This window comes from Gadus morhua, chromosome 20 (genome assembly GCF_902167405.1).
Source record: "Gadus morhua chromosome 20, gadMor3.0, whole genome shotgun sequence".
NCBI classification, from domain to species: domain Eukaryota; kingdom Metazoa; phylum Chordata; class Actinopteri; order Gadiformes; family Gadidae; genus Gadus; species Gadus morhua.
The window spans coordinates 7,752,613-7,780,389 of record NC_044067.1 but is presented as its reverse complement, the minus strand read 5'-3'; the positions used below and the strand labels follow the sequence as shown (position 1 = coordinate 7,780,389).

General features: G+C 43.3%; 1 protein-coding gene across 3 annotated transcripts; it reads right to left on the bottom strand.

The window, feature by feature from the left end:
* Positions 1-707: 707 nt before the first annotated feature.
* mphosph8 (M-phase phosphoprotein 8) lies at positions 708-27,090 on the bottom strand. 3 transcript variants are annotated; one of them, XM_030342939.1, is made up of 14 exons: positions 26,700-27,090; positions 24,539-24,700; positions 23,120-24,196; positions 21,180-21,273; positions 20,298-20,552; positions 19,706-19,825; positions 19,252-19,340; positions 6,393-6,533; positions 3,976-4,062; positions 3,642-3,796; positions 2,889-3,040; positions 2,411-2,535; positions 2,127-2,210; positions 708-1,896 (listed from the first exon to the last, which is right to left on the bottom strand). In XM_030342939.1, exons 1-14 carry the CDS (start codon positions 26,799-26,801, stop codon positions 1,855-1,857), a joined length of 2,685 nt encoding a protein of 894 aa, XP_030198799.1. In that variant the 5' UTR covers positions 26,802-27,090; the 3' UTR covers positions 708-1,854. The 3 variants fall into 3 exon arrangements, with proteins under 3 accessions (XP_030198799.1, XP_030198797.1, XP_030198798.1); XM_030342937.1 differs by lacking the exons at positions 708-1,896; positions 2,127-2,210; positions 2,411-2,535; ... (2 more) ...; positions 3,976-4,062; positions 6,393-6,533 and adding exons at positions 7,072-14,008; positions 14,112-16,551; XM_030342938.1 differs by lacking the exons at positions 708-1,896; positions 2,127-2,210; positions 2,411-2,535; ... (9 more) ...; positions 24,539-24,700; positions 26,700-27,090 and adding exons at positions 7,072-14,008; positions 14,112-16,551; positions 17,484-19,245.
* Between the last annotated feature and the right edge of the window lie 687 nt (positions 27,091-27,777).

The following is a 27,777-nucleotide window of genomic DNA, read 5'->3' as shown; positions in this document are numbered from 1 at the left end:
GGGGGTGAGGTGAGGTGTGAGGAGGTGGTGATGTGAGCGTTGAGGATGTGGTGATGTGAGCGGTGAGGAGGTGGTGATGTGAGCGGTGAGGAGGTGGTGATGTGAGTAGTGAGGAGGTGGTGATGTGAGTGGTGAGGAGGTGGTGATGTGAGTGGTGAGGAGGTGGTGATGTGAGTGGTGAGGAGGTGGTGATGTGAGTAGTGAGGAGGTGGTGATGTGAGTAGTGAGGAGGTGGTGATGTGAGTAGTGAGGAGGTGGTGATGTGAGGGGGTGAGGAGGTGGTGATGTGAGTAGTGAGGAGGTGGTGGTGTGAGTAGTGAGGAGGTGGTGATGTGAGCGGTGAGGAGGTGGTGATGTGAGCGGTGAGGAGGTGGTGATGTGAGCGGTGAGGAGGTGGTGATGTGAGCGGTGAGGAGGTGGTGATGTGAGCGGTGAGGAGGTGGTGATGTGAGGTGTGAGGAGGTGGTGATGTGAGCGGTGAGGAGGTGGTGCTAGGGGTGAGGAGCTGTGGGGGTAAGGGGAAATGATGTAAAGAGTGATGATGTAAGATCAATACACTTAAATAGAAGCGATAAGGTTGGACCTAGAGCAGACCTTTGAGAAGGATAATGTATTTGAACGGAAGAAAGATATTTCGATCGATGTATAAGCATGTAGGTGGAGAACTGGGGACAGGTTATTTAAAGAACAGACACGTACGTACTAGCTTTAAGTACTAGGTTGTTGACAACTTTTACACTTTATTGTTGGTTAGAGACATCACAACAGTCTGGACACAAAACAAAATTTATAAATTCAGTGCTCTTTGGAACGTTAGGTTGGAAAACAAAAAAACAAATAAATTGAAACCCGCAAATGTGGCTTTTAAGGCAACATATCTACAACTCCCCAAATAACATTTATACACAGCCCTTCATACCGAGGAAGCCGAGACAATCCCCAACAGGTTTAACCGCAGTCTCTTCTACTTCGGATTGTAACCAATGAGATTGTCGAGGGGATGGGTCCAGTGAATCTCGGCCACTCCTGAAAGAGGTCTGTCGGTTGTTTATAAAGGGAGATTCCTGGATCAGTGATAGTTTAGTTAACTGTCGTAGCCATGAAGCCAACACTAGACTAGTACCTGTACGTTTAATAAAGAACCACCCGAAAACAAGGGCATTCACACCATATGTACACACCCCGACAGCTCCACTAGGTCGGGACCGGGGTGATCGGGCCTCTCCCAAGGTCAACCAGGTCCAAGGGACCCGACTCAAACACAACTATCCTCTGACGTACGGATCTCATCCCCTCCATACTAACTTTGGCAAACGGATCCTTTTTTTTTTTGCTAAAGACATTCACAGAGCTGAACAATTGAAACAGCAATGCATATTTGATTGTTCAAAAACGTATATAAACAAAAACAAAACCAACCAAAACACATAAAACAAACCTATGATCTACAATGCCATCTCAAAACGCACACACAACTAGGCAGAGGACACACTAAGCACACGCATCAGGCCAGTACTGGAGAAATGGTTCACTTCCTGCCTCTCCTCAGTGGTAACCATGGTTACCGGTCCCCGGGCAGATGGATGGAAGGTTGGGGGATGGATGGTGTGATCCTTATTGACCTTTTCGTTGACCTTGAAGGACGGTATCGAATATGGTTGGAGGTGCAGTCGGCAGAGCCCTTGGTGGATGTGGCTCTCAGGTGCACAGATGTTGATATTTTGTGTGTGTGTGTGTGTATGTGAACGTGTGTGTACAAGTGTATGTGTGTGTGTGTACACCCGTGTGTCTGTGTGTGTACGTATGTGTACTTGTGTGTACACAAGGAGCGTTCAACTTTGACTCAGGAAGCTGTCACTGCAGCTGCACACGGTAAGCACAGATGAGGAGCTTGACCTGAGGACAGAGCAACAACAACGATCAGCAGAGAATACCCAGAATACCTTGAAAAACATGCAATGCTTTGCAGCTTTTATACGTTTTATACCCCTATTGTGTTGACCACGGTTTACATTGTTGTGTACGTTGGTACGCATGTCTGTATATGATGTGTGATTTCATCTCGGGTTTGTATTGCCTGTGTACTGCGGGTTATATGTATGTGAGTGTATATATCGTGTGCGTACCTTGGCTGTGTGTGCTTCGGCCAGGCGGAGGAAGAGGCGGTTGAGGCCTGGAACCGGACTGAAGGAATAGATGAAGTGACTATCCTGGAGCGAGAGAGTTGGAGGGACGGAGATGGAGGGAGAGAGACGGCAACAGGGAGATGTGGGGAGAGGGGTACAGATGGGGAGAACAACATTGTAAATAATAGAACAAGACAAACACAGTCTTGCTCAAAGGCATATCAACAGTGTCTGAGCTGACGCGTGTTCACACATGTATGATGGGAGTAACTGGCGCAGCGTACCAGGAAGATGGGCAGCTGGAACTTATCGTTGAGCACCACGGCGTGCACGCTGCACGGCCCACACAGCCTTGCCGTGATGTCACTCAGGAAGTTAGCGTGGAAGATGAAGAGGAGGACTCCTGAGCCTGGAGGGGGGTGGGGGGGGCAGAGGGATAGAGGGGGAGGGGGGGAGAGGTATAGAGAGAGGGAGGGAAGAAGTTGAGAGAGAAAGAGAGGCAGGGAGAGGTAGTGAAACACAAGGTATTAATGGTTATGATTAATAATATTAACGTGATTATAAAAGTGTTCTTTTAAAAGTGTGCCAGACAGATCTGAGTTCCAAAGAGGGGCTAGGGTCTCGATGCGGGGGTTCTCATCCTGCTGGGATTCGGGTGTTCTTCCGGAAAGAGCTGGTTCACATTTTCAATTGTGTGCGTCTGATTATATTGTTGTGTGCAGGCGTGTGTGTGTGTGTGTGTGTGTGTGTGTGTGCGCTCACCCTCAGTCTGCTGCTGGGCTTTGTAGCTGAACTCCAGGTTGAAGTGGGGTCCCTCGCAGAGGCGGTGGCAGGCCAGGGGGAACAGGGGTTCCAGCAGGGCCAGGCGGGACTCAAAGTAGGCCCTGATGGTGTCCTCGGCTACCCCTGACAACCTGGAGGAGAGGAGGGGTGGACGAGGGGGAGAGGGCGGAAGGGTGGAGGAAGGATCGCGCAGAGGGGAGAGTGGGAGAAAGAGGGGAGTGGAGAGGGAGGAAGAAGACAAGGGAGGAAGGGGACAAGGAGGGGGAGAGAGGGAGAGACAGGGGTAAAAGGGCGGGGAGAGGGAGGAAGAGGACAAGAGGGATAGAGAGATGGAGTAGGAGGACATTTGAGGAGAGGGATAAGAAGAGGGGAGAAGGGATGAGATGGAGGGAGAGAGGGATGAGACAGGAGTGTGAAGGAGGAAGGGAAAAGGGAGTTGAAGGGAAAGCAATAGGGAGGAAAAGAGCAAGAGAGATGAAAGGAGATAATAGGGAGAGGAAGAGGCACACAAAAATGGGAGAGATAATGGGATGAGTCAGAGGTGGAAGAAAAAGGGAGAGTTGAGGGAAGCAAGATGAGAGAGGGAGTAGTCTCTCTCTGTGTGTGTGTGTGTGTGTGTGTGTGTGTGTGTGTGTGTGTGTGTGTGTGTGTGTGTGTGTGTGTGTGTGTGTGTGTGTTCGTGTTCGTGTTCGTGTTCGTGTTCGCGTGTGTGTGTGTGTGTGTGTGTCTTACGTGTTACTGTGGTCCTTAATGAGGTCACAGACGGTCAGGTTGTTGCTGACCTTGGCGAAGTACATGGCGGTGTTCTTGTGTTTGGAGAGGATGTTGCAGTCTGCGCCGTACTCCAGCAGGAGGCGCACTATATCTGCGTTCCCCCGCTTACAGGCCTGGGGGGGTAAGAGGTAAAAGCTCACACTCCCGGACCTCTGCGTTCTTTAGTTGATATGTTGTTCATCACAGGGTTTTGGTAATGATATACAACGTTATACATTTGTACGGTACTTTCTTTTTTGAACGTTCAACATGTTGTTTTTTTTGTTGAGGTTATTCTGTTTTGTGTCCTGACCTTCATCAGGCCCGTCTCTCCTCCGAGCGTCTGGGCGTTGACATGAGAACCGGCCTCCAGCAGGATAGCAACCGTCGTCAGGAAGTTCTGACAGAAGCGAAGCAGAGGTTATGACGTCATGGAGTTAACACCATCCCCTACACAGGAGTCCCTCATTCGACAGGTGAGGATATTGATGGTCTTTCCTGCAGCTGGTTACTGATTGATTACAGGCTCATGGTTACTAGGCATGGAAAGTAATAGATTTCTGCAATTGATGTTATCTTATGTACTGAAAGAAGTATTTTGGTACAATGTCTTAGCATGCTATTGGCACTTCTGATTCCGACTTGGTAATTCTGTTTTAAGTGACTGCTAAAACAAACATTAGATTGGTTTCTTTCATGAAAACAACAATGAGAGGTAAAAGTACAACCGACTGTTTCACATTAAAAAAGGAATTTGCATAAAGTACCGCAAATAGTCCCTTTGTTTAATGAGTACTTCTACCTTTCTCACTGAATTCAATGCATTTGATAATATTGGTATTAGTTGTCCTGTGTTGTAGGAGGATAGTACTGGTCCTAGATGGTTAGTTATTGCTCTAGGTGGTTGATACTGGTCCTAGGTTGTTACAGTAGTTCTGGCTCAAATTGGTTAATACTGGTTTTAGTTAGTTCTGGCTAAAAGTTGTTAATACTGGTCGTAGGTGATTAGTTCTGGCTTTAGGTGATGAATACTGGTCCTAGGTGATTAGTTATGGCTTTAGGTGGCTAATACTGGTCCTAGGTGATTAGTTCTGGCTCTAGGTGGTTAATACTGGTCCTAGGTGATTAGTTCTGGCTTTAAGTGGTTAATACTGGTCCTAGGTGATTAGTTCTGGCTTTAAGTGGTTAATACTGGTCCTAGGTGATTAGTTCTGGCTCTAGGTGGTTAATACTGGTCCTAGGTGATTAGTTCTGGCTCTAGGTGGTTAATACTGGTCCTAGGTGATTAGTTCTGGCTTTAGGTGGCTAATACTGGTCCTAGGTGATTAGTTCTGGCTTTAGGTGGTTAATACTGGTCCTAGGTGCTCAGTTCTGGCTCTAAGTTGTTGATACTGGTTCTATGTTTTTCCTTCTGGCTACGGGAGGTTAATCCTGGTTTAAGGTGGTTGGTTCTGGCACCAGGTGGTTAATACTGGTTCTAGGCAGGCCCGGTTCCAGAACAGAATGCCTTGGGGTGCATCTGAGATTACCGGGGGTGCACCAGTACTATACTAAAACCAGCTACCCAGCTTCAGTTCAGACTTCGCTTTTTTACACACAGGCTTTTCCTACCATAGACAAGCACTTCTGCGTAGTTCTACTGACATGTTGGGACAACAAACAATTACTGTGCTTAAAAGATGGTATCATATCATGTCTTGTGATGTGGAGAACATTTCAGCTGCAACATTAGCTTATTGATATCTTAGATAGCTTTGAATATGAGATAGGTTTTTGAGGTGTAAAAAAGAACAGAATTCTACACAAAAAAAAAAACATGTGACTGCAATTCAAAAATAACGATTATTTTTTTTATAAATTGTGGCAGGATATTTGACGTAACAAATAATTGTACATTGCCACTTATAAATAAAACAGATTTTAGCTGAACAAGGAAAGAACACTTTCAGACTTTGAACTTTGAACAAAAAGTAATCATACTCTTAAAGTTAACACGATTGTAAATAAATGCAATAAAAAGAAATATGGGTTCTTATGAACATAATACATTTAATACATGTATTGGATATCCAACGGATATCCAACGGATATATAACTGTTGCTGCCGAAGAAGTTCAACGTCACTACCGTGCGCACCATAGATATACTATATGGGTGCGTGCATTTTGCACACGATGCCGGCCGGCGGCCAATCACAGCAGCGCTGATATAGAGCGACAACATTGCGACCTCGAGTGTGATATTGCTTTATACAACAGTTATACTAGTAAAATGTACTGTTAATAATAATAATTGACAATAGATTTTGATTTGTTTGTTTATTTAATCATATAAACGAATGAAATTGCTTCCGGCAACAAAAATAGATCCCCACTGAGCGGACTGTTGCCAAGCAACATATAAACAAAACACCATACATAAATGCGGAGGGATTTTGTCAGTTTGGTGAACAGTCAGAGTGATGTTGGATGCTGATATCTCAACGGTATTTAATGGAAATTGTCACAGGTTTCATTACAATTTGTTCTGTGAGCAAGTATTTTATTATTTTTTATCATATTTATAAAAAAAATAATCTTTTTTATTTTTTTTCAATTGAGGGTGCAAACATTTTTTTTGGGGGTGCAATGCATGCTTATGCACCCCCGTAGAACCGGGCCTGGTTCTAGGTTGTTCCAGTTTTAGATGCCTAGTTCTGGTTGAGGGTGGTTAGTACTGGATCTAGGTTACCTTCTCGGCAGCGTGCATGAGCGCGGTGGTCCCGTTCTTCTGGCGCCCGTTGACGCGGACCCCCTTCCTGATGAGCAGACGCAGGATGTCGTCCTGACCGCCGGCCGCCGCCAAAATGCTCAGGGTCATGCCGCTGGAGTCCTGACACATGACATACATGATGACCACATACACATGATCAACAACATACATGAGGAACAACATAACAGGCAGGAAGCCCACACATGCACGAGGAAGAACATTTGACACATGAACAATATAAAACATGGAATACAAACATGATGAAAGTGCAACATAACAACCACACAACATACAACACACATTAACATGCATGATGGAAAACAACCCAGAGAAGGTATTTTGTCCTGCTCTTTCTTTTAAAAAATAAATAAATAAAACAATCCGAAAACTCCTCTCACTCATGCCACCAAGGGCCCAGAGCTATGCTCTGCTTTCGTCACACAGTTCGTCAGAGTGGACAGAAGACTATTTTTTTTTAAACCCATTAACTGGGAGGGGCTCATTTTTACACATTGGGACTTCAAAAAATCCAGAGGTACCAAAAACAATTAACAGTAGAACATGGGAGACCCAGGAGATATCAGAGCTATGGAAACCAGTTGGCTATTTGAAACATAGTTTCAATTATGAGGAATCAATAATGGTACAATGAAATACATTTAAGCCAAGAAACAATTTATTATCCAAGCAGAAGTTATAGGTTCCATACAGTAAATGATAAGAGGATGACCATTCAGTGAAATGTGTTTTTACAAGAGTTATTTGCCGTCTACTACAAAAAAACCTGTGGATCATGGTTAGAGATAAACTTTAGATCATATATTTCCTGGGTTGAGCACCAAACATTCCTGATAATAACTGCATGGTTTATGGGAATGTAGAATACAGTGGCTGAATAAGAACACCAATACTTTGAAAACCATAGTGCATTAAGCCGCGTTTCCACCGCAGGAACTTTACACTGGAACGAGGAATCTTTGCAGGAACTAAGCATGTTTCCAACGCAGGAATCGGGGTCTAAATTAAGTTCCAGGGGCAATTTACTCCCAAAAACATCGTTCTTTGGGGGTCGGACTTTCCAAAGTTTAAGGAACCTTTTGGGGAGGAGCTTTCTGCTCTGAACATTTCTGATTGGTTCATTTCAACTTGCAGTCGGCTTAAACCAACCAATCTTCATATTGCATCCATTAGAGGTTAACTACATTCACAAATTATTTCAGTTGATTATCCAGCTTGATAGCTTAATGTCTCTTAACCATGGGTGTATTTAAAATTGCACACACTTATTCGCTACAGTATTTTGCACTTGTATTAAAATATGAGGTTGAGGGTGGAATCTATGTATTTTTCACTGCCCCGACTCATTGGAAAATGCTGCATATTCACAACGTCACTGATAGTTGACACAATTTTGTTGATCTGATTTCTCTCAGTATTATTCGCTTTTTTATTCATTATCTGTCTGATGTGAAAGGAGCTTAATTTGCCTTAACCCAGGGGTTGAAATACAGACAACAAGGAGCTGAAGTAACATTTCAGTCCCTTGATGTGTAACTCCTGAGAATAACAGTCCAGGGTCATTTTGGAGGAAACGCGCTTTAGATGCTAATACATAAAAAGTGCATGAAAAGAACAGCCTGTTGGCCAAACAAAAAAAACTATAAAACACTTTTCAGCTATGGAACACATTTTGGTTAGAGTTTTTGATATTCTATGTAAGCTTTAATTCAGTGGAACTCGACTCCATCAGGAATACTTTTACCCAACATACTAAATTGTACTTGACAATTTACGTGTAACATTTAAAACTAAAATACCTCAAATTTGCAACGGAAATTGAATTCATAACTATGAATGTACCCTGTACGATATGAGGAATTATAGTAGTTTTAAAAACGATATAATAAAACAATTGTGACGATGGGGAAATAACTACCTGTTAACAGCTGCACTCTACAATGCGATGGACTAAGCAAAAGTCCATTATCGCTTTAAGGTAAAAAACTAAAAATTAATGTTCTACAGGTGCATTTCAATTATAATTGATATTGTGTAAATGGCATAAAAAATGTAAAAGAATGTTTGATTGATGCTAATTAAATTGATGTGCAGACGTTGAAGGTGGGGAAATGATCAAAGTTCTACAATATCATTCAATTAAAATCAAAATAATTATTTATGAATTGCATCTTGAGAACTTTTGTTTTACCCTTGAGATAAATTGCCTCCCATTTATCTTAACCACTACAAATTGCAGTTTTCATACTGTAATTGGTTAGCGCAGTGTAGTTAACAGTACTTTTTTAATTCAACGATTAACAAGATTACATTTTTACCTTGTTAGCAGTTCACCAGATCAGCATCATGTTATAGGCGTCATTATATTTCTAACAAGAATAAAAATGCTTTGCATGTGTTCTTTGCCTAGAGGAATTTTGTACAAATACAATAAATTGTGCGAATCGCCATTCTTCTCAACAAATGTGCGGAAATAGAAAAGTAAAAATAATCTGAAATTTGTAAATACACACTAGTAAAAATGAAAGTTAATGACGCGAGCATGAGGAACAGAAACATTTAAACATGTTTTTAAAAATTCCAAAGGAAATTTTGGAAACCGATTCCCACCAAGGGTATATACTTGGAATTCTAATATCTAGCTAGCACTAACAAGAAGCTAATGGCATTTTGGCTTTTACAGGCCGTCTATAATGTAGGCTACTAGCTAAATTAGGTATATATAACAAGTGGGCAACATTGTGTCAAGTTCATAAGTCGACAAAGTTATTAAACCTACACGGAGGGGCAGAGTTATGAAAAGTCAGGGCAGCTTACTTCATGATATTGTACATTGCATTTAACTCTTCGATAATCTGTCCCTAGAATTAACACTGTCCAATCCGACGTTTTCAAACTTCACTAGGTGCGGGAGGTCCGTCAGGCTTTTAGAGAAATTGACGAAACTTTGGCCCATGGAACCTCAGTCAGACAGAAGATATCTTCAAAGTTGAGAGATATGTCGTATTTTTCATTATCCGAAGCCATAAAACAAAGGAGGGTTATTATATAGGGTAAAAACAGTGAATATGTCACAATGCAAACTTGATTTTAATGTCCCGTTCATTCAAGATTCAGTGACAAAAGAACAAGCTAGCAACACTTGGGAAAAGCAAGACAAATCTTTAACAGGACAAATAATTTGGGCTGACATGTTTCATTCAAGGAAAACACCCATTTGGATATCTGGAGTAGTGGATCTCACCTGTCTACCAACGAGCCAGACCAGAACCATCCCTACAGAACATCTCCAATGATTTTTAAAAAGGTACATTGATCATAAATACATTACAAACTATGTGATGGAACTTGCTCCCCTTGAGCCAGAGCTGCAAACATACTTGGATTACTTAATGCTGTGGTTTCAATTATACTACAACACACCACCACTTGGTAAAATAAAGACGATCTCAGTAGGTGCATTTCCTTGCACCCTAATGAGTAATCAACCTATCACAACATAGAGCTTATCATGTAGAACTGGGTGCCCTAGATAATGACGGATGAGCTGTTTCAACATTATTTAAAATAAGGTGAAAAAAAGGGAATTCACTGTTTTAGCACCCAAGGGCACTATGTAGAAACTACAAACAAAGCACAATTATGGAAGTAACTCTGTGCCATCGGATTTTGAAAATAAAAAGCCATTGAATTCTAAGCACTGAATATCTTTGCATTGAAATAACGCATTTGGCTTTTTTGCTCTTAATTTAAACTCTTAGAATTTTAAATAAATCATAAAGCTTTATTTTTCAATGTTAAAAATTCAAAATCAAAAATTCAACAATTTAAATATTAAATATAAATATTTTCAACGTTCCCAAATTCGACATGCCAAATTCAGCTGCAAAATTCAATGTCGAAAAATTCAGTGTTGACATCCGGGGACCCAAGGAAGACCAATCGATCCTAGATGCTAGATCGCGGTCAAGCAAGGAGAGCGGGAATAAGAGCGTCACTCAATTCTTCTTTCTTGATACAGACGTTAATTCAATACAGCATTTTACACAGTAGCCTATAATAGGAAATGCTCAAAGGCAATTCAACGTCATTAAACACTGACTAGCTTTTTATGGGGGGACAAGCAACGGTGCTAGACCTTACTAAACGCCCTATCCCTTGTATCGGTCTGTAAAATGCTAATCAAATCAAATGTATTTATTAAGCACATTTAATAACAAGGTGAAGGGGGGGATCCAGTGTTAATTTGGTCAGCTATTTTAGATTTAGTCCTAGTCTTTGGACGAAAATGCTTATTAGATTTAGTCACATTTTAGTCATTGTTTTCCTCTGTAGTTTTAGTCGACGAAAAATCCTTACATTTTTGTCAACTTTTAGTCATTACTTTTAGTCAAAATGTTTTCTCTTTTTAAACTAGTTCAATTAAGCTAACCCCATATATATGGACAACTGCTAAATAGTTCCACTCAAATAGAGTACTAAAGTCACGTTGTCCTGGCAACCGGATTTTCAGTTCTAAACAACCGAACGAGAGATGGCATTCTCCTTTGCTTTCATGTGTTGTTTCTTTCAAAAATAAAATTAATCAATTTCAAGAGGTGAAAATCACTACCAATCGAAACATTTCGAGGCGTTCATGTATTCCCCTGGGGTATTGAAAGGAAAAGTTCGTAAACGTTAGTTTTCGTTTAGTTTTTTTGAAGAAAATCGATTCTCAATATTACTTACATCATTGCTAAAGCAAACTCACAAATCAATTCGCAATTATTTTTTTTCCGTGCATTTTTGAATGTCCAAATAGCACACCACTAACATTTTAGTCCTGTCTCGTCAACGAAAACAAAACATACATTTCGTCATAGTTTTTATTATCAAAGATCTATTTTTAGCTCATCAACGTCTCGTCTTAGTCATGGAAAAAAGGTTGTTGACGACATTTTTCGTCATATTTTTCGTTAACGAAATTAACACTGGGGGATCTTATGTTTTTGTTATGATGCACACCATTATTATTATTTTTTTACTGCAGTATGAAGTAAACAATGTACTAATGCCTGTACGTGAAGTGTGTGTGTGATTGCAGTGACTTGGCTGGATTTACATGCAACGTAAGAGTAATTGTAGTTGGTCAAGGAGCCCAATTTATTAGGGCACCAATTTGGGGCAATCCGCCGAGGTCACTCTGCCTACGTTTAGTGTGAAGCTGGGGCGATCTGTGATGTGATGCTGAAGCCCGCTGCCCACTGTGGAACGAGAGCGCAGAGCCGACAGCATTGCGCAACTGAAGCGGCAGCAGCCTGTAGTTCCAGTGGAAGCACGCGTGCCTCGGGAAGAGCTTCCCGAAAGCAACCTGCTTTTAATTTGTCTGTGCGGAATAGTGTTGGCTCTGCTCGCTCGTTGCGCTCTTGTTATTCCGCCACAGAGGCATATCAACCGTTTTGCTCCAGCCACTTAACGTGCATCCGGTGTCGGATGTTAACACTGAATTTTCAGACATTGAATTTTGCAGCTGAATTTGGCATGTTGAATTTTGGGACTATATTCTATATAAATATTTACGTTGAATGTTTGATTTTGAATTTTTTAACATTGAAAAATAAAGCTGAATATGATTTATTGAGTTAAATTTAGAAGCAAAAAAATCTAGATACGTTATTTCAATGCATAAATATTCAGTGCTAAGTATTCAATGGCTTTTTATTTTCAAAATCCGATGGCACAGATTTACTTCCATATACAATTACTCCATATTAATATGCTGGATTAAAATCAAAATAATTGTTTTATTCCTTGCTTGACAATATGCAGGAAACGGCAGCCATGCCTCGAGGTAGATCAGGCTGAGTTTATCTTCATCTGCTCTAAAAACAAGCAAAAACCATTCCTATTTGTATGATGTCACAAATCCTAAGTATGACTACCTGAATCGGAGAACACTGTGGGGGGGAAACAAAATATGAATCTTAGGACAAATAAATCCTGTTCAAAGCTTTGTCAGTACAATTCACTGTTTGCCGTGAGCTCAAGACGATTCCTTTTTTAGGATGACCAACCATCCCGCTTCTTTTAATTGTCTCCTACAATGGTTTTTCATTGTAGTATTTACAGGGAAAGATAGACGGGAGCATCCCATTCTGCAATGGCGTTAGGAACCCCGGGGCTGAGGGGTGCAGACCGTTTGGAAGGAGGAGCGTTTGCTCTCTTCTTCTTGGACTGAATAGTGTTGTGAACAAAGTACTTGACCTCCCGCCAGGTCCGACTTCTCAAAGCAGGCTCGGCCGCTAGACACGCGTCACAGTCCTTCTTGACGGGCACCTTCGTCAGCGCACCAATGTCACCCAGCTGCCGTCGGACGGCGGTCTGCTCCGCCTCACTCCACAACCTCTTGGCTTTCTTGGGAGTCTTTTGGGAAGAAGAACTTGTGGGAGTATCAGGGGTGTCCACGGAGGAGTCATTACTTTTCATTGACGGTGTCCGGTGCTGAACACCTTTGGATCGTGCATGGGTGCTTGGGATCGTGTTTGTAGTGTGGGAGCTTGGGCTCTGGTGATTTAAGTGGGTTGTGGGGTTTGGGTTGGTGGTGTGGGTTCTAGGGTTTGAGTTGGTGGTTTGTGTTCTGGGGTTTGGGTTTGTGGTGTGGGTTCCGGGGTTTGGGTGGGTCACATGGTAGCTTGGGAGAGTGGTTGTGCACTGGGAACTTGCGACTAGGTTCGTCGAAAGGGTGCTTGAGAGAGGGGTCATGCTGTGCGTTCTGGGGGGGCTTGTGGGGAAACCTGTTGTACTAGAATGGTTCAGGGGTCTGAAGGAGGAAAGCATGTTTGAACGTCTATCATTCAGCGGTGTGAACCGAGGGAGCTGTTGTGAACACGGCGCGTTTAACGGCATAAATGTTGGAATCATCAGAGGGCTGCTGCTGTGCGGCGAATACCCTGCCAGATGTCCCGGCATGCTTGTAGCATGTTGTGGAGAGTATGCAGGATGAACTGGCATACTTGTAGCGCGCTGCAGTGAATACGGCGGAGACAAGAGCGTACTTCTAGCGATCTCTGGGGTAAATGTTTTTGTAAGTGCATTTAAGGGGGTAAACGTGGGAATCATTGGTGTATTTGTCACTGCTCGGTTTGTTTTAGAACCGACCATCGATAAATGCACAGTGTTCATGGCCTGTTTTACTTGAGGATATAGTACAGCAGCCTGATTTGTTGGAGACATTTCTCTATGTTCGGTTGGTGGATTGGTTGTCCGGCTGAGAACAAAATCCTTATTTTTGTCTGGAAATTCCTTCTTCATAGCACGCCGACCCCCTCTTTGGTTCCTTTTCCTCAAGAACTTATTATCTCCTTGAGCCTTACGGTGGAAACATTTCCTTTTCATTGACTGCAACCTGTTGTGAATGTAATTCTTTATGTCAGTCCAGGACCTGGCGCTGAGGGCGGGTTCAGCGGTGATGCAGGCCAAGCACTGCTTCTTCCCAGGGAGCTTCATGAGCGTGAAGTAGTGGCCAAGGTACCGCCTCACCGCCTCCTGCTCCTCCTCATTCCAACCTTTCTTCCTGGCAAAACTCATCCGGACGGCTCCTGGAGGTTGGAGCAGACAGTAAAATAGGAAAAAAGTAAGCAATCGAACCGCACAACCATAAAATCCACAGTATATTTTAGGAGGCAAAGAAGTAAAACTTACCTGAAGTTTGAGCAAGACCTGAAGTTTCAGGGTTAGGGTTAGGACGGAAATACAAAGTCCTATCCAACTTGAGCAGTTGTTTGCTCATTTCCTCCAACAGGGAAGGGTTTTCTTGGAGCTTGGTGAACTCCTCGTTGCTCCTATCCAGGAGTTTGGCAATTTTGTTCAACTCCTGTTCCTTCAGGCTCATAAGCTGCCAATAACTGGCAACCTGGTCTCGTAGGGTTGCAGACAAAATGGCATCTGGGTTCACAACGCCACATTCAGCTGCTGCTTTTCTCAAATGATCAAATGCCCTGAGAGGGGAAAGGCATTCATTTCTTGCAAATACGTATGGGTTGCCTTCTGCCACATTAGCCTTATCTCGATTTTCATTGAGTAGATCAATGGATGATACCATCCTTGGAGTAAGAAAGACAAGCATGTTTCTACAGCCATGACCCTCTAATTCCAATATTGTAAGACCATCCTTAAGTTCCAGTTCTAGTTTTGTGCATTGCAGAATCTGTTCAGCAGAAGGCGTGAATGGTACCTCCATCTTTTTGCCATTGTACTCCTTCAGAAGCATTCGCCCAGTGTTTCCCACTCGGCCTCTGTTGAAGAGATAGACCTCGGTGAGAGTGACCTCGCCAAGCTTCCTCCATGACAATGAACCAGGGTTCTCCTTGAGCTCTCGGGAAGCTTCATCGCCTCCTATCGTTATGAATCTATAAAGTTTGATCAGGTCCTCGGTCAGCGTTGATTTATCTATTTCCACTTTCTGAGAGGCCGTACGAGAGCTTTTGAAGAAACTTTGATCCCACTTTTTATCAAGAAGATTTATGAATCTTTGGATTTGGGCCTCTGTTTCCCTGTCCTCAGTCATTCGGCTTTCACCAAAAGCAATTTCTGCAGCTCGTTTTAAAGAGTAGCCTATCTTTGAGACCAGGGAAACCGTCTTATAGCGACCGGAGGTTTGGTCAAAACCAGCCAACTTCTTGGCCCCTTCAACAGCCAATTCGAATCTGCAAGGTGTACACATTTCATGCAAAAAGTGTACGCTGCTGTCAATTTCATTGGCAGCAAGGACAAATCTACCCAGCTCCCTCATTTTTTGTGCAATGTAAGCAAACTGGGATCTGTCGTAGTCATGTTTAGCAGACAGTGCATTGCCATATTTACAGATGAGTGGGTCATTCCGTACATGGTGAGAGATTTCATCTTGGTGCATGATGTCAATTATTTCCTCACAGCCCCCAGTCAGGAACTCCGACATGGGAAGTAGTCGAGAAGCAGCACTCTGAACTCTGAATCTCTTTGTTCCGATGTCGGACCTTTGATCTCCTTTCCTCTTACACGCTCGCTCGTGTTTCCAAAGATCGGTTTTGCGGTGAAATGCAAGGCAGTGCTGGCAAGGCAAGTAATCTCTGTCAGACAGCATAGCATTATTCATGTTTTTCTTTGTGACAATTTCTCCTTCTCCACTTTGGAGGACACTGCAATTGTGTTCATAATCTCCTTTGTTGCGGATTTGATCCAGTAAGGTATGCTTGATTTTGGAGTCCTTGGGGAAGTGCATGGCATGAGTGACTTCTGTCTCATTTGAATGTGTGCGTTCTAAATGCCTCAGTAATCGGCGGAAGGGATTTTTGCAATACAAGCAGAAGTGCTCTTTGGATGTATCCTCATCATAATCATCCTCGTCGTCCTCCTCCTCCTCCAACGTACTAGTTTGGAGTACCTTTTTGCACATCCTCGAGCTAAATCTGGTTGGTTGTCGTCTTTCCTTGATTTTCCTGTGTCCGGTCTTAATTTTTGGGCTCTCTGCGTTGCTCTTTGCAGATGTAATTATGGTGTCATCATCTGCTGCCTGAAGGCTATTTGTTCTTTCTGCAGGTTCAGATGGAAGGCTCCATTTCCCAACTTGATCATCCACTTGGTCATCCGTTTGCATTGGTCGGATGTCTTCTAGCCCGTTATGGTCACCCGGGCTGGTTAGCTCATTGTCTGAGATAATTTCAGAGCCATTGCTCAAATTATTCTGCTTTAAACCCAAACTCATCTCACCAGTAAAGTCCACGTTGGTGTCCATTGGCATCTGGACTTCTGGCAACAGGTTGCCAGCAGTGTGTTCATCCTTATTTAAAAGTCGCTCATCTTGTTTTTTGTTTGGGACCTGCTGTGGTAAATCTGCTGTATTTGGAAGGGTATAACTACAGATTTGGCCCGCAAGATCTTGCAGGTGATTGTTATTGAGTCTCAAAGTGCCCTCTTCTTTTGCACTCTCCATGCCAAGATTAAACCTATTTGAAGTGTGTGAGCTCCTCTCCTCAATCAAACTCTTGTCTCGTTCAAAAGCTGTATTCTCCTCAATCAAACTCTTGTCTCCTTCAAAATCCATCTTCTCCTCAATCAAACTCTTGTCTTCTTCAAATGCCATCTTCTCCTCAACCGAACATGCCTGTAAGAGAACAAGCATACGTAAGACTCACATACAGAGCTGGGCTCAGGGTCAGATATATCATCTGAATCTAAATAGAGAAGATAGCATGTCCAGTTTTAAATATTTAAATAGGTTGAGGAGAAAGTGATTGGTACAGTTGAAGAAAATATCCCGGCAAAAGAGAAAGGTAGACCTATGTCCTTGGGGACCCCTCATCACTGAAACTGTGGCCACTAAAATGGAGAAGCCTGTTCTGCTGCTTCGACTGCTGAACTCTAAGCACCTTGGCAACACCCCAGCCAAACATCCAAGCTCATTCAAGCACAGGTAAATGAAACGCACGACTTGTGTTGAAGTAGTAAAAAGTCAACCCGAAATAACCCCCATCCCCCCTCAAAACAATAAAACAGAGCACTCTCAAACTGTCGGTACAAAAACCACATGTGACCCATTCAAGAAATAGTTAACGGCTTTATTTGGATTAAGCAGCGACTACAACGTTTGGACATTGTAAATGTCAGACCAAGAGTATTTAGTATTATGGGATGTAGGGGTGAAATGCTGCATGAATATGGTGTACAAAACAGAATTTGCATGCACTACCAAACCTATGTTCATTACTATAAAAACTGATTTAACTTTACTGTTGAAATTCGTTTATAATATATGCCAAGACTGAGATCTACATGCCAGCTTAAAAGTTTTGCAATGTTCACAAGGCAATTCAAGGCCAAACATAAGAACACAGGATGCAGTGATCATACTTTTTTGATTTTTGTTTATAACTGCCAACCACTAAGCTTTTATGAATCTGATATGTAAAGTCTACAATCATTTCTGTGTTCAGAGCAATGTTACGGGCTGCATTTGTTGCATGAAATAGAATTACTTCTGCTTAAATTGGGCTGATGAGGATGACAGACAAAGGTGTTCTGAGAGCAATGGTGTACCTGCATCGCAGAACTCCTCTGTCCAAAGTTCTCTTGACTGTTCTTGGATCCAATTTCTTATATCTGTGGAAAATAGGAAATCGGTAACAGCATTTTTTTAAGCATATATATATATATATACATACATATGAAAATTAGTTGCAATATCTACATTGATATATTTTTTATGTATTTTAATAAATCATCATATGATAAAATGAGACTTACGGTAAACTGACTTTTACACTAAACATGCACGTATTATGTTCATCGAATATAATTGAAGAGTAATAGTTGAACATCAGAAGGTGAAGATAATCCACAAGGTAAACTTAAGAGTTGAAAATATAGGTTAATGTTTACCTTTGGTGCAGCAAAAACGCCAGGTCCTCTGGAGCCGGTGAGGAACTTGAGCTAATGGGTTTCTTGGTTGTAAAATCTCATATCTCCATGTCTTTGTAGATCAACATATCAACCGCTGCAGTCGGATTATGTGGAGCATCAGAACTCTATTGTACAACCGCCGCTTCTGGTAATAACATTCATAACACTGCAAGGACCCCGGCCCCCATCCGAGAAGCGAGCTCGAGGGTCAGTGGACACACTGTCAGACGTAGAGGATTCCAGGGATGACGCACTGCAGCGTCCGGAAGAAGTTGCTGCTTACATTGATCACAAAACACCTAAAGATACCTCCTTTCATGCGTTATATTTGTGGGGAGAGCGTTCATTTCCCAATATTTCTCAGATTGCCCGATTTATCCTCGTCGTCCCTGCATCCAGCGCAGCAAGCGAGCGAACCTTCTCCTCTGCTGGATACGTTGTTCAGGAGCAGAGGAGTCTACTAAAACCGTCAGCCGTGGATGATGTGCTTTTTGTGCATGGAAATCTAAACCACCACGCCAAACACCAGATATCGTAATTCCCCGACGTTCCATCTAATGTGTAATTTTTCTTCAGGTGCGAGTCGGGCGTTGGTTTCAATTCATAGGGGATCGGCTCGGGTGCGGAATGAAATTCGTGCTACTGTCGGAAAACGTGTCCGATGCGGTTTCAAGTATGGCGGGTATGGGTTTGCAAAATAAGACCCGTGCAGGACTCTGGCCTAGCACCAGGGAAGTCAATTTGCAGGAAGGTTTGTGGTTTTATATGGCGACTTGCGTTGATCCCATTTTGGTTTGTGAATGTAAAGCTATATTTCCTTATGGAGATAAAGAACCTGTAACTTGTTAACCCTTCGCTCTTTGATTTAGATTTCTTTTGGCGATGTTATTGGGTTTGGTGCTTCTTTACGTTTTGCAGCGTTTATCATAGTGACACAGTAGTAGAGGATGTGTTTATGTGCTATAGCACCCTGTTGACATAGTGGTGTAAAAAAAGACACTGCTGTAATTATCACATCAGAGGCGCGTACACGCGGACGCACGCATACAAACACACAAACAAATGCGTACACACAGACACACATAGGGTCTACCAAGGTGCAGGCTAAAGGGGTCGTCTGTTGTAGGGGAAATCTACAGACAACCCAACAAATTTTCATTAATTTTCATAAAGCTGCGGAAGAACAGCGTTTTCACAGACTTTGGGTCAGAATCCAGTTGGAGAAGATGCAAATGATTGTCAGGCCTCAGAAACCTCAACAAGATTACAGAGACCCCGACTTTTAAAAGTGTGCGTATGGGGTCCCACGGATACCCGGATATTGTCTTTTGGTTCCAGCGATGAAAAGGTTTAAGAACACCCGCTAAAGAAGACAGAACAGGGTGAGGTGAGTGGTGGGACTGACCTCTTGGTCCAGGTTGTACTCTTCCTTCGAGTTGAGCGCCAGTTTAACAGACATGTAGTCCCCACTCTTCACTGCATCCCGGAGCTCACCTGCGAATACAAGCTAGAGCGTCATGGGGGAGAGGGGGCACAAAGGGTCTGTGTTCGATCCCTACTGTCAGCAACCTGCGTGACAACAGTCAACATCCTTGAGCTTGACTCCCTGACCCCTACAGGCTCTTTAGAGATATGTCTCGGAAGTTGGTAAGAGGATCTGCTAAATTCGTTAAATAGTAAATGTCATCACTCACTCCACTCCACAGCATGTAGGAGATGTGTATATCCATAGTGACAAAACGTGAATAATGAGGTAAAATTTCTCAGAATTTTCTAATGGCAGGCTTTACAGATTCCTTCACAGAATAATAATTTAAAGATTATTAACCCTGTGAGGGAAATGCACTTGAGCTACTCACTGGGAGAGAGCGGTGGACCTGACAAGATCTCATCTTCTCCGTTCAGGTGTTTCTGGAAGTCTTCCAGGGTCATCCAGTCCAGGTTCAGGTCCATGCCCAGACTCAGGGTGGCTTGGCCCCCTACACAGCACGGTGAGGTAAGTCAACCAACCAATAAAAAGAGGCGGGGGAGGGGGAGGGAATACTCGACTAGGGAGTGAGTAGCACGTAGCACCAAGTCACTCAGTGACTTGTGTGCTAGCACCTACAAACTTGCACTAGAATTGCATCAGAGTAACCATATTTACACTGGGATAACATGCTAGGACCTTTTATTTAAAACAGAATAACATTCTAGCACCATGCATTGATATCAGGCTCACATTTGAGCAAACCGGCATTTACAAGGGGCTCACATGCTATCCCTATGAATTGACACCAGGCAAACGTGCCAATACCCATTATTTAAACCCGGCTGGCACCTAGTATTGAAATTAGGCTGGCATTTATCATGTACAAAAGCTAAGGTGCTGGGACTTAATATATACACCAGACTAAAGTTCAAACACCGATCATTATCATCAGGAGGAGATCCCCATAGCATCAGACTCACTGGACTTGTCTGCTCCCTCTTGGGCGTCCTGGGGGTCGGGCGTATCGTCACAGGCCATGAACAGCCTGGGCTCGCTGTCCTCCCTCCTCTTCCACCTCCGGTCGTCCGCAGGCGTCCTCCTCTCCCAGGCGGGCCTCTGCGCCTCCTCCGCCTTGTCCCTCCGGTCCTCCCCCGCGCGGGGCCGTGCGATCGGCTCCTCCGCGTCCTTCTCATCGCTGTCCAGACTGAAGCCGTGGCTCTGGCCCGCTCGGGGGGCTGCAGGGAGGGGGGGTCAGGGCACAGTTTGCTAAGCAACACCCCGCACAAGTACCCCCTGTACCCCAACTTCAACAAAAGTTGACGACGTGTCATGACATATACTGACGTCATACAAATGATGGCGCATTACATTAGGCAAACTTTAAATTTAGTTCTATTCAAACAAACCTATAGACTACATCTGGTGTTAATATGTACCATACTTATTGTTCTAATTTGTAGATGCGTTGCCCATCATTCTTTTTGTCAGTTATGTATTTGTACAAAAGCTAGTCCAGAACAGCCACTGGTTGCATGGAGAGCACTAGTACAAGTGCAACAAAAATGCGCAACAAGGACTGCTATCTTGGCTCTCCATTTCCTCTAACCCTGCCGGAAGTGCTATCTGAAGTTTCTCAGGCTAAAGATAATTTCACTCGAACACATTATGTAGAAATTAAATCAATAACGTTTTTTGTAATTGTACCTATTTTGATATTTCACCAAGATTTTAAGAATTCAAAAGGAAACAGTACGAAGGACATTACCTTTGAATCCATACAAGTGACTGGAATAAGCTATCTATGATGGCACTAAGTTCTATTGTCGTTAATAACAATTATGATAAATAGTGTCCCTCCTCACCTTCTGGCTGCTTGGCTGCCAACTTTTCTGCATCTGGTTTCTGGGCAGGAGAATCTTTTGTCGCCTTTCCCTTCTTCTCAATCTTCCCTATCAGCTGGAGGGAGAGAAAATATACGCATTCTTGTTATTATTTATATTTGATTTAATTATCATATTATCCATACAGCCAGGACTATTTTACACTAATCAGAGCATTGGACATGATTCAATTATGTAGCCAGTTATCTGATCGGATCGCTGTCAGACAGGGCAAGGGTTTGCAACATGGTTCGGCGCTACCAGAGTTATTTCGTAGAGAAAGACCTCAAAGAGACCTCTGAAAATTTGATCCTTTCCGAACCAAGTCTGTAAGAGTCGAGGCACTCGACAGGCCAGTTCCCAAGTTTCTGATTATTGCATGGAGCCTGAAACTAAAATGACAGAGTGAGAAGAGTAGTGAAGAGTGTTCAAGATATGAAAATGGTAAAAACTAGTTCTATCAAAATTAACACATTAATCTTTGCGTTAATTCTGAAAGATAAAGCGCATAGTTGTCTTTTTAATGCAATTAATGCAGCTTTGTTTATTTCCTGTGGCACTGGACCACTGTGACGCTGCGTGCAACAGTTACCCAACGGATCTTTGGATAAAATAAAAGTTATCTGCACAGTTTGCAAAGCAAAATTGAATTACCACAGAACAAATTTGTCTCGATGATATCACCTCAAATCAGATCACCGAAACTAGGGTGTCCCTCGACAGGACATACTACCTCCGAAAAGGTAGTCTGATAACACAAACTGAAAACGACCTGCATGTGCATCAGAGTAGAACATTTACATTGTGTTTGGGGAAAATAGCAAAAAGGCCTTTTTTCTCTAAATTGGGCACTTATTTCAGTGACTGTTAAAAAGGGCTTATTACTATGTTGACGATCATCTAAGACAAAAAAAAAACAAATGTAAAAAATAAATAAAGGGATTTTGGGTTCACCGGCTCTTTCAGATAAAAAAAAAGCAAAAATCGTATTTAATCACATCAAATTATGCAATGAATTTATTCATTATTTTTATCGATTGACAGCACCAGTAAAAATCGAAAGAATTCACAAAACCAGAATAATTTGCTCAAATAAGCAGAATAAAAATGTAACCAAATGACAAAAAGGTTCCCCAACAATTAAGAGCAGGAACGAGCCAAACTTGCCAACAGTGTAGAGATAGCAGAGCGGGCAGAGCCAAGAGAGAGACCCGGGCTAAAACATGAAAACAGAGCGGACCAAAGTTTGAGCCGTCCAAAATATTAAGAAGGGGGGCAGCTCTGTGGCTCAAACCGCTGGGGTGCCAACCATGTATGCATTACGCCTTGTAGCCACCCAGGCTCCACCTGTTGACCTATGCTGCATGTCATCGTACGACTACGGCTGGGTAAAAATATAGAATCATCAATGCACTCCAATTCATTTGTTCTCGATTTCAATTCCGAATTTTTTTTAATCGATTATTTCCGTAAAATAAATACTCAGTCATTGGAATCTAGAATCAAGTATGCCTAAATTGACATGCACTTTTACATTTGTCCATGTTATGATTATTACTTTTATGCTGCAAGTTTAGCTCAGGAACAATACAATGTTTTATTCCAATACTATGCAATGTTGTATTCCCTTTTTGTCAATTAAAGCATAATGAAATGTTTCTCATTTTGGGGTCACTTCTTTTTAAACCAATACAAATTACAAAAACACCTAAATAGTATTTAGATATTCTTGTCATCTGCACATATCATTGAATCGATATCGACTCGTGACCTTAAGATTCGGAATTGAATTGTGAGGTACCCGGCGATACCTAGCCCTACGCATGTCTAAAAAAGTGTTTGCTAAATGACTAAATAGTTCAAGACAAAATACAAGTGTCTGCAAAACGACTAGGTTTGTTCTGAGGTGCCTTGGTCCCGACCTTGGGTGTTTTCCCGGCGCTGCTGATGGTTTCCGTAGCGACGACGGGAGGCTGGTGCACGGCGTGCCGGCGCGGAACTCGGTCCTTGGCCTCGCAGTTCAGCAGGAACTTCTCAAACAGGTTGGTGGAGCCGGCGCCTTCCTTCTGACCCCCCGGGATAGACTCCGCCTCCTTCATCCCCACGTCCTTCACCCCGGCCTCCTCCCCCCGGGCCTTGGCGCCCCCGCCACCGGCTGAGGCCAGTGACGACGAGGAGGAGGACGAGGAGGAGGCGATGGAGGCGGACGACGGAGGGAGTTTGGGGGCGGGCGGCGGAACCGTGCCTTCTGGCGCCGCCTTGCTCCTGGGCTTCTTCTGGAGGGAGGAGCTGTCGGAGGAGTCGGAGGAGTGGGGCGCGGGGTCCTCCCTCGGCCTGGAGGCCTGGCTCTTGGTCTTCGGGGTGCTGGCCTCCTTTTGCGAGGGCCCGGCGGCCGCCTCAGTCTTCTTGAGCTTCTTGTCCTGGAGGAGGTCCTTGAAGCCCTGCAGCTTCAGCTCCGACCTCGGACCTTTCTTCTGCCTGCCCCTCTCCTCCGAGCGGCCCGACGGCTCGTCGCTGAGGTCCTGCTCCAGGGGAGCGGCGTCCTCGTCTTCAGACGACACCATCTTCCTCTCCCTCTTCCCCTTCCTCTTGCGTCCGTCCTCCGCCTTGTCCTTTTTGAGTCTTCCAGCCTCCTTCCCCTTGTCCTTCCTGTGTTTCTTGGTAGGTGCCAGCTCCTCCTCTTCCTCGTCCGTGTCCACCGTACGCTTCTTCCTCTCTACGAGCTTCTCCCTGGGCTGCGAGGGGGACGGGCTGGGGGGCGACGGAGGTGGTGCGTCCTCCTCATCCTCCGTCTCGGGTGCTGGCAGGGGCTTCGTCATCTCCTCCCTCTTCTTGTCCTTCTTCTTCCTCTTCTTCTCCTTCTCCTTCTCCTTCTGTGGAGACTCCGCTTCCTTCGGCATCACCTTCTTCTTCTTCTTCTTGAGGGGCATGTCGCTAGGCCGTTCTTTGTCGCTGTCGCTCTCGGAGTCTTCATCGGCCACGTCCGTCTTTGTCGGGACCTTATGGCGGGAAACAGAGGTCCGGTCAGCAATTCTGTATGTCGTTTTTTTGTTATGCTGTCTGTCAAGAAAAAATTTTTTGAAGCGCATTGTGCAAACTAGTAATATACTTCTAAATAAAAACTGACCAACTATATAAACTTCTGAATCCTATAGCTGTTGCGCAACACTTTGTAGCTACACCACGAATTTGCAGCCATCATTGGCCAAAATCATCTGCTAGATGAAAAAATGTGTAAAACAAGGTAAATGTTTCTTCAATTAAATCATGTGTGCATAATACTGTGCAAACAACGCAGCTGACAAGCCCAACAGTCACCACGTGTTACCATGGCGACTCACCGTCATTTTCTTAGCCTCTGCATCTCTCTTGAGCTTGAGTTCCACGTTGTTCTTCTTGTAGTTCAGCAGCACCTCTCTGCAGTCCTCCAGATGGGCCTCCGGTTCCCAGGTGTCGTCGTCCGAGGAATAGTTCTTCCAGCGGACCCGGTACAGAACCTCCCCCTGAGGACACAAGACACACAAGGTCACGAGAAAGAAGCAACAGATCCGGGAAAGGATTGTATTGGGTCATGATATGAAAGATGGGATTCTGTGGTGCAGAATAATTATAGAGGTTCTGTGTATTGTCAGGCTGCACACCCAATTGGTAATGAAATGCTTCCTTGGTGGTTCATCAGAGTTAAAAGTGTCAGTTATTTAAATACAATCCAACTCATAATCGCTTGACTCGACATGGAAAACGACTCGACATGGAAAACAGCTCGACCAGCTGGTGAGAAGAGTTGTTGTCCTATCCGGGGGCTCTAAGAGCATGATGATTGCATGGCAGAAGTTGGTTCACTAAATAACAAAACCTACATGACTGTCCTTATGACCTGATAGGGACTAGCTAAATGTGGACAACTCACACAGAACCGGACACAACCCTTTTATTCAAAGTACCCTTCAGGGAGGTATATAATCTTAGCTATGGTCAGGTTTAGGTCTCAAACATAACCTAAATTTAGTACCGTGATACCAGACAATCTAAGATCTCACCGCTAAACCTGGTATTTGACAGGAAGTTACTCTTTACTGGAAATACTGCTCTCCCCAATTCTCTACTGAGGTAAAACAAACATATAGCGATAGCGCTTTTGAAACATTGAAAATGGATGTCCTTAGCAGTACTACATTCAATTATTCTGTTTCATCAAATGTGTGCTCACTCTACACGATTGGGGAAATTAAGGAATAATGAGACTTTGTTCAATATAAAAATATATAAAACATATATTTTGCTTTTAGTTTTTTTTTTTTTCTAGTTCATCAAAGAACCCTGTGAGATTGTCCTCCCTTTCCCTTTTCTCCAAGAGCTTAGGGTTGAGAGTCTTGATGCAACCACTAAACCCATTCTAGGTTCTGCAGACTAGTGTATTCTGAGTGTTATACATCAGAATGCATCATGGGATTATTTGTTGGCAATACTATTTTATGATGCCATTACAGTTTGAGTGATGTAAAATATTTAACAAATACAAGTATACCGTGACCTAGGCTAATCAAAACTTTATTTTGCCATATAGAGCATGAGAAACGCTGTGGTAGTTTTAAACGCATCAATGTCCAACTACTAAACAATGACTATTACTACCAATAAAAATGCTATTCTCCTATATTTCCGAAATAGAGGTGGTCATTGCAATGGTACGCACGATGTACAAGCCCTCTACTGTTGATGACAACCTTTCATCAACATCAAAGCATGTGGCTTTACTCCGACTTTCTATAAACGAATGGAACAGCCACAGTTGGATAAACGTTAACCATTCTTAAGCGAACCAACCAGAGCACATGTTAAAAAAAGAATAATAACCTCTTCATGTTGAATAACATAACATGTTAAAGCGGACTGAAGTCCAGCCCATGTCCTAAACAGTGCATGTTCCCATCTGTTATTGTCTGATGATCGATCAGGGGAAAGCATACAGAGGTGTGTCCTTTTTTTACCAATAACCACCAATATCCATAAAAGGACAATATTAATATCCTCCCAGCTGATGAGAGGAATATATTATCCGCGGCCTGGTGTTGGCCGGGTTGTTGAGACACAAAGCATTCCCGATTCTGGCGTCTATCTGTCCTTTTTCACCTATACCACAGATTAACATCCCAATAATCAATAGCGCTGGTAGCAAACGTTTAGAGGAGATATTAGAATGTACATGATTAGGGCCGTGGACCATGTCTACTAGGAACCAGAGCCTCCTCGGCCTCCGCAGGGGAGAAGCGGACCTGACAAAAGTTGTGCAGACGCGACCGCAGTCTACATACAAATAATGAAGTCTGTGCAAGACCCCATGTTACAAAATGTTTTGCATTGGCTACAATCTTATAATAAAGAACAGTATGATTTACAACCGATGCAACCAGTTCGGTGTTTATTTTGAGGTACACCTTGGTGGACGAAAGCATTGCCAGCCATGTTTTTGCCAGCTAGCTAGTTAGCTCGATGTGTTACCTCTTCGAGGCGCATATCGATGATTCTCTCCACTTCGTAAACATCCTCCTCCTCGTCCTGTTCGCTGTCCGCGGGTTCGGGTTTCTCCACCTCAGTGTCCATGGCGGATAATATTCCACACTCTAGTATCCCAAGAGTGAGGATACCAGCCTTTATTTAAAAACAATAACAATTCAGCGAAGAGCCCTCAAAAGGCCGTGCTAGCTACTACCACCACTAGCAGCGTTGGCTACCGCAACTGTAACCCGCCCTCCTGCAGCAGCTGGAAGCGACTGGTAGCACCGCCTACCTCAGCTCAGGACCAGTGGTTACGCTGTGGGCACACTACACCGCAACCGAAAAATTCTGCTACCTGCTGGCCGCGCCGCGGGGCGTGTCTTTCCAATATTGCGCTCGCCGCTGACCATCAGCGAGTTTAGTAGAGACGAGGAGGCAATTTATATTGATATTGAGGTTTTTTTAAGCGGTGGTCAGAGCGACGTGACATGAATGAAAGGTAATGTATCGCAAAATGAATTTCCATTGTCACAGACACAGAAAATGTCGGGGATGGTCAGTGGGTAATGACAGTTGATGGTTGGGTTCAAGTAGGCCAAGTGTTAATTGTATTTCAAAAGAAAGATATTATCTCATTAAGATGAGGTCATTTTTTTCGATACACATGGCATAGTTAAAATATGTAAATGCCTTCCATTGTCTAAGGCCTTCCTTAAAATTAGTAGATACATAATATAACGGTCTAATAAAGTACATTTTATCTCACAAGTATAGATAGTAAGGCACACTATAATCTCATTTCCTGCAGAAAATGCAGTGAGTGCTGTAGTGCAAAGTGAGGTTGAAAATATGTTTTAGTAACCAACTGAAAATAAACGAAGAAGGTGTGAATTTCAACTATTGATTCAGAAAAATTGTATGAATGATATTGAAAATCTGTTTGCACATATTTGAAGATCAAAGTGTGTTGATTTGTTAAATGTTTGAACGATTGGTTAACGGTCAAAAATTGACCAAGTGAAGAAGTCTGAGGTAGTTGATGTGTCAAAGAATGGGGGGAAGTTTTCACCATTGTGATGGA